At 39.6% G+C, this 9,549-nt stretch overlaps 1 protein-coding gene across 1 annotated transcript; it reads left to right on the top strand.

The window, feature by feature from the left end:
• Positions 1–318: 318 nt before the first annotated feature.
• Positions 319–9,184, top strand: ruvbl2 (RuvB-like AAA ATPase 2). Its single transcript, XM_084730500.1, has 14 exons — positions 319–419; positions 2,315–2,369; positions 2,718–2,773; positions 3,036–3,177; positions 3,376–3,505; positions 3,589–3,655; positions 3,819–3,925; positions 4,358–4,451; positions 4,694–4,912; positions 6,154–6,272; positions 7,381–7,500; positions 7,584–7,713; positions 7,812–7,926; positions 8,394–9,184. The coding sequence occupies exons 2-14, from the start codon at positions 2,315–2,317 to the stop codon at positions 8,417–8,419; spliced, it is 1,380 nt and encodes a 459-aa protein (XP_084586626.1). The 5' UTR covers positions 319–419; the 3' UTR covers positions 8,420–9,184.
• The last annotated feature ends 365 nt before the right edge of the window (positions 9,185–9,549 follow it).

The raw sequence follows: 9,549 nt of genomic DNA, 5'->3' as shown, positions 1-9,549 counted from the left end.
CGTTAGTATTTTAGGGAACAGGAGACAATATAGAATGTAACAATCCTCATATGAAAAAGATAAATACCTTTCTGTCTTCGGTACACCAAACGGAGACATATACCAGGCAGTCCAATCGCTAGTTTACACGCTTTTAGCATAATTTACAGGCTTAAATGTACAATCTCTGATCTAAAACGTACACTTAATGGCAGCACCATCGCTGACAACTCACTAATTAAATGACCAGTAATTTAAGAAACACTATAATGTTTTTATCCCTATATTAGATTGTTCTTTACCACCATGTCTACAGAGGGCAGTCTACCAGGAAGCTTTCATAGAAAAAGAAAGACTTGTTTCTCGTCGGACACAATTACTCTGCGCACCAGCAGAAAGAAGCGCCGTATTGTCACATTTTCCCAAGTGTGGCTGCAGAGGTGAGTTTACATTTATATGCTAACTGTAATAAATACTCTACTCCACACTACCTGATACCGTAGCATGTTTACTATAATTAAAATCTTTAATAATCCCGCTAACATTAAAAAGCTGTGTGTTACAGCAGATACAGAAGACAGAAAACCAATGAATGGAGCTAGCTAGTTTGCTAACATAACATTAGCTAGCGCTAGCATAGCACTTTGCTAGCCCTGTCGAGAAGATAGCGAGTAACGCTAAGATTTGTAGCTTTCTCGGAATATTTTACTGGGGTTTACGTTTCTGTCAGCTCTGTTGGATGTTGTTTTACTAAAGGAAATGTAAATATGACAAGTGAAGAGCCACAGCAAGATGGCAAACGCTCTTATATTCTTGTGTTGTGGCATGCGTTACAACTGTCACTATGACAACCGACTGAGTAGGACAGACTCATGAACGTTAAAGTCATGCTCCAAACTCTGGTTAATTAACTTGATATTATTACTAAAACCTGAGGTGATATCTGACGCGTTTCCTCTTAAGTTACAAAAGATCTTAAACAACATCAAGGTGCAAAGTATGTAAGGAAAGCCCCCTGTTCCAAGAGGATACATAATGAAAAACTCAGTTGTAGGTTTATTGTAAACTGGACATTGGCAAGAGTAAGAGATCTGAATTAGTGAAATGAAAAATGTATGTGGCCCTTAATTTTATTGGAAGTTAATGAAGTAGGCCTGGGCGATATGGACAAACTCAGATATCACATTATTTGTGACCAAACGCTTCAATATCGATATTGCTGTAGTAACGTAGGGACGATCATCAGTGCTTTCACAAAATATTAACACAATGAGATTTTTGGCAAATGTTCGTCAGTAATAGGATGTGATGATTTTGTGAGCATAGGCAAATAATAGAAAGCCAGACTTGTCTGGTAAGGTCAGAAAATTACATTTCTTTGCTGTAATACAGTCTGTCATGTCACAGAAAAAAACAACACTTATGGCAGATCATGATATAATGATATCTAAAATGTAAGTGGATATTTAGTTTCATATAACAATAATGCTATATTGTGCATCCTTCGAATGAACCAGAAATCTCAAACTTGGATTCAACAGTGCAGATCCAGCAGCATATCAGTTCTCAAACCTCTTTACCCTGTTTTGATCATGTAAATAGAAGTTTCTGAGCTGCTATCAGCCCAGCTTCCACAGTGTCTCTCTATACTGTCTAAGTAGGGGCCTTCGGTGCCACAATATGAAACCATGTGCTTAAACACTAACAAAGTAACTGTGGTTCAAAAAACATTTAATTTCAGCATGTCAACTGATTATTTTAGCACCCTGTGTCTACCGGAGAGGAAAGGTTAAACTGACAAATCCAATATTTACAATACATCTCTGTGTCCCTCCTCCTTACCCTGCTTTTAAATGATCCTGCTGAACGGCCAGATGTGAAATACTTTAATATGAACAACTATTTGATCACATCACATCATTAGGTAAGGGATCAAATGAGTGACTGCCATCTAGGCATAATGTTACTGAATGTCAGGATCCCACAGCTTCCCCTTTCATCCAACTGACACCTCATGTCTGTATCCACTTTTGTCTTCTCAAAGACTTGATTTTTCAAACTTAGTTCTAGGTTCTTTACCAAATTGGTAGTGCATCCCAGCACACAGCAGTTTTTAGACATTTTTCTGTTGTTTGCTAGCAGATGGAAAGAGACAAGAGGCACCATCACAAGTCAGTTGAGAGAGCCATGGATTGTTTTCCTCCCTGGTGTGGGTGGAGCTTAAATCCACTCTGTCTCTTTAGCACCTCCTCAACCCCAGACAAAGATCTTTTTCCAAAAATAAAAGAAGTAGAAATTACAGATATTTCTGCTGTCTGCTTTTATCTAAATACAGATGGCGACTACAAAGGTTCCAGAGGTTCGTGACATCACACGGATTGAGAGGATTGGTAAGCATCCACCTTTACACCTGGACACTGACTGTTCAGCTGCACCTAACAATTCTTTTCATTTGAATAATCTGTAAATGACAAAGAAATCCTTGCATTTAAAAAAACTGCAAATGTTTGTTATTTTTGCTCAAAAAATGACTGAAATGATTACTTGATTATCGAGATTCTTTTGATCAATTAAGCAACTATCCATTGTAGCATTGTTTAGGGATTTAAATGAATAATTGCTGAATGTTTTTTGTGATAGGTCAGGGCCAATGAATGTTGTTGCAGGTGGATTCTGGTCTTTACTCTCTGTTCCAAAAATGGTTCATAGTAATATGTCAATTTGTGTCTTGTGTTTAGGAGCACACTCTCACATTCGTGGCCTTGGTTTGGATGATGCTTTGGAACCAAGACAGGTACTGTTTAGTCCCCACAGTATGAAGCTGTGGGACTTGTTCCCTCTTTATTTGACATTTAACATCTAAGTAGATGTATTTACTCTGTAAGACAACACTGTTTACCTGGATTCTAGTGTATGCCAAGTAATTAAACTAGCTCAGTACAGGATTATAAGCAGAAAATTGAGTTCAACAGATATATTGAATTACAGCATAGAATGATGAGCATTAACATGTGCTGAATTTGGCTTCAAGGATACCTGTTCTGGTTGACTTGCAGGTGTCTCAGGGGATGGTGGGCCAGCTGGCCAGCCGTCGAGCAGCAGGAGTCATTCTGGAGATGATCAAAGATGGGCACATCGCTGGCAGAGCAGTGCTGATCGCTGGCCAACCTGGCACAGGAAAGACCGCCATCGCTATGGGTAAGGACCACTCTGGAAGCTTTCCAGAGCACAGTATCATTTCATTATCATCCTCTGGAAGTCATATTGTTGCCTTGTGTTGATGTAATTACTTAAGTTATGTTTTTGTTAAAGCGAAAGTTCCTTCTCCCAAATGCTGTATCTGAATATAGGTTCAACTGAGATTGTTTTTTGTTTTTTGTGTTTTTTTACCTGTAGGCATTGCCCAGTCTCTTGGCCCGGATACACCTTTCACAGCACTGGCCGGTAGTGAGATCTTCTCCCTGGAGATGAGCAAGACCGAGGCACTCAGCCAAGCTTTTAGAAAAGCCATTGGAGTGAGGATCAAGTGAGTGAGCAGGCACAATAATTGTGTTATGTAATTCTCATTGTTTGACGTGAATCGCTATTCATAGTTGGTTTCTTTTACAGAGAGGAGACAGAGATTATTGAAGGAGAGGTGGTGGAAATCCAGATCGATAGACCAGCCACTGGAACGGTACGCTGCTCACATTTCGGCTACAAGTGCACTCAGATCTTACTGCCTTCCACTATCATTCTTTATGCATGCTTTGGAAAATATTTCATAGATCACACTATTTGAGTTGCTACACATTCTTGTGTCATTAAAGAGGCACTAGATGTTTAAATTTGTCTCTCAGGGTGCCAAAGTGGGCAAGCTGACTCTAAAGACTACAGAGATGGAGACAATATATGACCTGGGCAACAAGATGATCGACAGTCTGAGTAAAGAGAAGGTTCAAGCGGGGTGAGTTAGTCTCTTGTTCACATACATTAAATGTTAGGATCACTCCTGTCTGTCAGACAACTACGGCTGCATGTAATGATTATTTTCATGATCGATTAATTGGCTGATTATTTTCTTGACTAACAGTTGTTTGACTATAAATGTCAGAAAATGGTGCAAAATTTTGATCAGTGTCTCCCGAAGCCCAAGATGACGTAAATGTCTTGTTTTGTCCACAACACAAAGATGTTCAGTTTACTGTCAGAGGGGAGTAAAGACACAAGAAAATATTCACATTTAAGAAGCTGGAATCGAATATTTTTACTTTTTTCCTAAAATATTACTCAAACCGATTAATCGATTATCACAGTAGTTGGCAATTAATTCAACAGTCAAAAAATCATTGCAGCTTTACAGACAAACTACACTGTCCATCTCTCTGTTTCCTCTCAGAGATGTTATTACCATCGACAAAGCCACTGGAAAGATCAGCAAGTTGGGCCGCTCCTTCACCAGAGCCAGAGACTATGATGCCATGGGAGCTCAGGTACACTCTAACTGTCACATCAATAAGATTTCACTGCTGCACTGTTAAGTACACACTCACAAACAACACATTTTCAATGGTCATTTGCCATTGGGCATGTAGATTCCCAAAATTCAAATAGTTTTCTCTCAGCTGTTTGAAATGAATTGCCTAATCTAAGAATACTCCTTTTGTAGAAGACTAATTCATTTAATGGGACAGATTTTGAAATAAATGTAATTGTCTTTGTGTTATCCTTGTAGACCCAGTTTGTACAGTGTCCAGAGGGAGAGCTGCAGAAGAGGAAAGAGGTGGTCCACACAGTGTCCCTCCACGAGATCGACGTCATCAACAGCCGAACACAAGGCTTCCTGGCTCTCTTCTCAGGAGACACCGGAGAGATCAAGTCTGAAGTCCGTGAGCAGATTAACGCCAAAGTGTGCGAGTGGAGGGAAGAGGGCAAGGCAGAGATCATTCCTGGGGTAGGTCCAAATCAGAGGTTGCGCTAGACTTTTTCATTGTCTGTCATTTTGACTGACAGGGTCATAAAAATCCCGTCATAATCTATTTTTACCTGTCACTTTAATTTTAAAAATGATAATAATTACATATTCAATAGCATTTAATTTTGATTCATTTTTAATTAATATTCAGTCCGAACAAGCTGAACAGAGAATCCACAGCATACCTCTTTTATCAGCACCATCATCGTTATTGGGCTTTTTGAAGAAACTTCAGCTGCTGACACTCAGCTGCTGTGACATTAGGTGTGTTCGAGATGATCCAGGCCTGCCCAGAATTGATCAGCGGTGATCGCCGCATAGTGCATGCTGGTTACATTTGTGTCCGACTTGATCCCGACTTGCTCTGACGTCATGCACATGTGGGCAACGATAACCTCACGAGATCGAGGCGGCCGCAGTTTGTAGAGCCAGATGCCGCAGCTGCTCTCCACCGACTGCAAACGCCTGGCTGTCACCTGATTGACAAGCTGACAGGCTCTGACTGGCTCTTAATTTTGACAACAAACACCACGTGTTGTATAAAATACTAATTTTCTGTGTAATTGTATATTTAATGCTGGACATATCAGTCTTTTGTTGTGCAATGAAGTTTTAATCTGTCAGCAAGCAGATATTTTGTGTCTGATAATAATAAGGTTTATATATATATATGACTTATCAAAAGAACAGTTTAGTGCTTTACAAGGCAGATAAAAGAACAGATGTTACATGCGTCAAAAGGAGGATCTCTTCTATTTTAACTTCAATCAACGATCAAGAACGCACTTTATTTCTTCAGCTATGAACATGATGTGCAGACTACAGGTAACCTACAGGTGATCTAACAGGATGTTCATGTCTCTTCCTCTACTCTCTCGTAAGTCTGTTGAAAACTGTCCGACTTGACTGCAGCTTTTTCTCTCCACCTCCTGCTGTGGCCGCCTGATCTCGTCTACTCTCCAGGCGAGGTGCAGTTCATCTCGAACGAACCTAATAGCTAATTAATATGCTCACTCGCCACCAAGTGGTCAGGGGTGTGAATTGCAACCTGTCAAAATGACAGATGACCTTCAGATTTTTCCGTCACTGTTTTAAAAAACCAGTCAACGACGGAAAATATTCGGTTAACGCGACCCCTGGTCCAAATATATGTTAGTATACATTTACATTAGTTTAACCTGTGATTGTACCTGACTGAGTTCCTATGTTTGTGGTTCCAGGTGTTATTTATTGACGAGGTCCACATGCTGGACATGGAGTGCTTTTCCTTCCTGAACCGAGCCCTGGAGAGTGACTTGTCCCCAGTTCTCATCATGGCCACCAACAGAGGCATCACTCGGTAATGTTTACGTTTACATTTTCCTCCCATCTGGTCCCTTGAATTATCTCATTTAGGAGTACATTAATATTGATTTTTTAAAATTATTATTTTGATTACATTTTGGGGTTCTTTAATTGTTTATAACCTGTGCATCTGGGTATTTGATAGTACTGCTATAAGCATATTGGTTTACAGTCTTAAAAATACCTTGAATAAGAATACATTTCTTAAACCTCTGGCATTTCTTTTTAAAACATTTATATGTAGCTTTTCATCCTAAATAAACGATAGGATTGATCAGATTAGTTGGTAGAGTGAACCAGTCCTCAGCAATGCGCCTGAATTGATTCCAACATGCGGTCCTTTGCTACATGTACCCTGCTCCCTCTCTGTCTGTCTTTCCTGGCCAAGTAAAGGCACAAAAAAACCCAAAATACTTAAAAACAAAAACCTTAGCTCTCCTAAAGTCACTATAAATCATGACCTTGCCTGAAAAAATGTTGCTGGTGACAAACTTTCACTGGACAGTAGGACGGGCTGACAGATGAATCACTGATGTAACAGTTCAGCCTCGCACGTTTGCCAACATAACTGCTGAAATCATAGGGTTCACCTTTCTTGTTTTTCACAGTGATATAAAACTGATGGAGAGCCTTGTTTTGGTCAATTTTGGCGATTGTTTCAAAATCAATAGCCAGATTTTTCTTGGCACAGGTCGGAAAACAGTGAATGGACCACATAGTGTTTTTTACAGTCCTAGCTTCCTTTCTTCGTTCTTCTTCAGCTCTTCAATTTTGATGTCATTAATTTCAGCGTGTGTCCTAATTTCTTTATTTTCCCCCTTCTTTTTTCTTATTATTCTCTATCCTGTCCATCTCTTTCAGCCACTCATCCGTGTTTAACCTGGCCAGTTTATTAAATTGAAATGAACAACAATCAAAAATCAAAATCTGACATTTTGATTTTTAACGTTTCATTTTGACATTTAATGTAATGCACTCACATGTGTGTTTAAAGTGTTTTACAGCTTTGAACGCAGCTCATCCAGTCATAATCCAGGACTAGAATTATCAGTTTTATGACATCGAACATATAACACTGAGGTTTCAAATGTATCATCTCTCAGTATCCGCGGCACAAACTATCAGAGTCCTCATGGCATCCCCATCGATCTGCTGGACCGCCTGCTCATCATCGCCACCTCCCCGTACACCGAGAAAGAGACGAGGCAGATCCTCAAGATCAGGTGAGAATCTGCGTTCATCATCTTGTGTTCGCCTCTTTCCATTCTCATAAAAAAGGAGGTAAACCTGCATGGTTTTATTTCAGGTGTGAGGAGGAGGACGTGGAGCTGAGCGAGGAGGCTCACACCGTCCTGACTCGCATCGGCATGGAGACATCCCTGCGCTACGCCATCCAGCTGATCAGCACTGCTGGACTGGTGTGTCGCAAACGCAAAGTGTGTATTTCTACAGCTCTAACACATCTTAAAATAAGTAATTTTTACCAGTATGTAGGTTCGGTGTTGATCTCCTCTGTGTGTTTTGGCTTCTACAGGGGACAGAAGTCCAGGTGGAGGACATCAAAAGGGTTTACTCTCTGTTCCTGGATGAGGCCAGATCCTCTCAGTACATGAAGGAGTATCAGGATTCCTTCCTCTTTAATGAAACACGTGAGTTTGTTGATTAAGATTAAGAAGCTTTATTGTCATTGCAAGGGGATCCTCTTATCCTCTCTGTTAGCAGCCAGATTTCTCAGCTTTGGATCCCACATGGCAACAGATCATTTTGATGCTGCATTCGCACAAACACAAGTTAAAGCAAAGTCAATCGATGCATCAAAATGCTGCAGTTTTACCTAATCTGCTGCAGTCATTAGAGAAAATTTCAGTATTGACGTGCTCAATAAAACTGCTCTACATAGTGCTGATTTGTCTGTAGTTTCACAGCAAAGTATATCACCTTCATTGCTTCTATTATGTCATTTAAAATAAAAAATAAAATTAGAGGTCTTCTTGCAAAGGAAAAACAGAATGTGATATGTTCATTCTAAAATGAAGTGAATGATTTTCCCACATAAAATCTATAATTTCTACATTATGTAATGAATAAGTGAGATGTATCTGTTCTTCTATTTCAGAAACCACTCAGATGGACACCTCGTAATGAAGACAGCTGCTTTGTTTTCGTACTTTCTCAAACTTGTATGTTGTTGGTTGACCTCTTGCATTGGAGTCAATTCAGAACTGGATTTTACTTCAGTATTGAACTGCATTGAAGATGGAATTTAAATGTATTGCATCACTGAATTTCCTGCATTTCTCTGTTCATCTTTATTTCTATATTTGAATTCAAATCTCCTGAAATGTGACTTAATTTTGAATTTACCACAGTTCTGTTTATCAGCGAGGCCTTGTGGCAGGAATACCATTCCCTCTTGTCCATTTTTTTGTTGACTTATCTCTACATGGTTTATTTTTATGAAAATGATTAAATAGGCTTTTCTAAGCACACTCTGATTATTAATTTTCTTGTTTGTCATTCAGTCATGAATGCTGGGAAACAGACTGTATTTAGGAGAAAATATTAATTAGGACATCATACTGCATTTTTGTTAGTTTAAAATGACCCACACCAGTTCCAACAGCCTCGCTGAGGCGCTCAGAAATGTATCAAACCCAGATTATTTTTAGCCCAGTGTCCTGACCCATATACACAGTGATCCCTAGAATCTAAGACTCAGTTCCTCCTGGACCTCCTCACAATATCTGCATAAAATTGCCAAGATTATAAGAAAATGTCCTTGGAACACTGTTGTACCGTCACTGTCATATCCTCAATTCAATCTCCACTTGGTTCATCTGTTTCACTGCTGTTGGCTCATATTAGCCTCAGCTCAACTTGTAAAGCATCTTAACACCAGGCTGAAAAGCACTCTTTTCTCTGACCTGTGGTTGGAAGTTTCATTTCTTGTTTTACCTGTGACCACAGCAGGCAGTGTCACTGATCAGTGTGGTCAGAAATGTGCTCTTTGATGCCTGTAACTACACAAAACAGTAATGTCACAGGGTCACTGAAGTAAGGCAGTTAAACCAGTGGAGGTCAGCAAAAACAAGATTTTCAGGGCTGTGGATTTTGTCTTTCATTGTATTTGTGTTGCAAAATGATTTCTTCACTGCCAGTATGGACAGCAGGAATGATTGCAGCAACAAAAACCCTCTTTAAATGTGCATAGTAGTACAGAAGACGGTAAAAGTTTGAATCTGTCCTTTTAGTTCTTGGCTTAATTGGTCAGC

This window comes from Lutjanus erythropterus, chromosome 11 (assembly GCF_056507025.1).
Source record: "Lutjanus erythropterus isolate fLutEry1 chromosome 11, fLutEry1.hap2, whole genome shotgun sequence".
Lineage (NCBI taxonomy): Eukaryota > Metazoa > Chordata > Actinopteri > Lutjaniformes > Lutjanidae > Lutjanus > Lutjanus erythropterus.
This window is presented reverse-complemented; position numbering and strand designations above follow the sequence as displayed.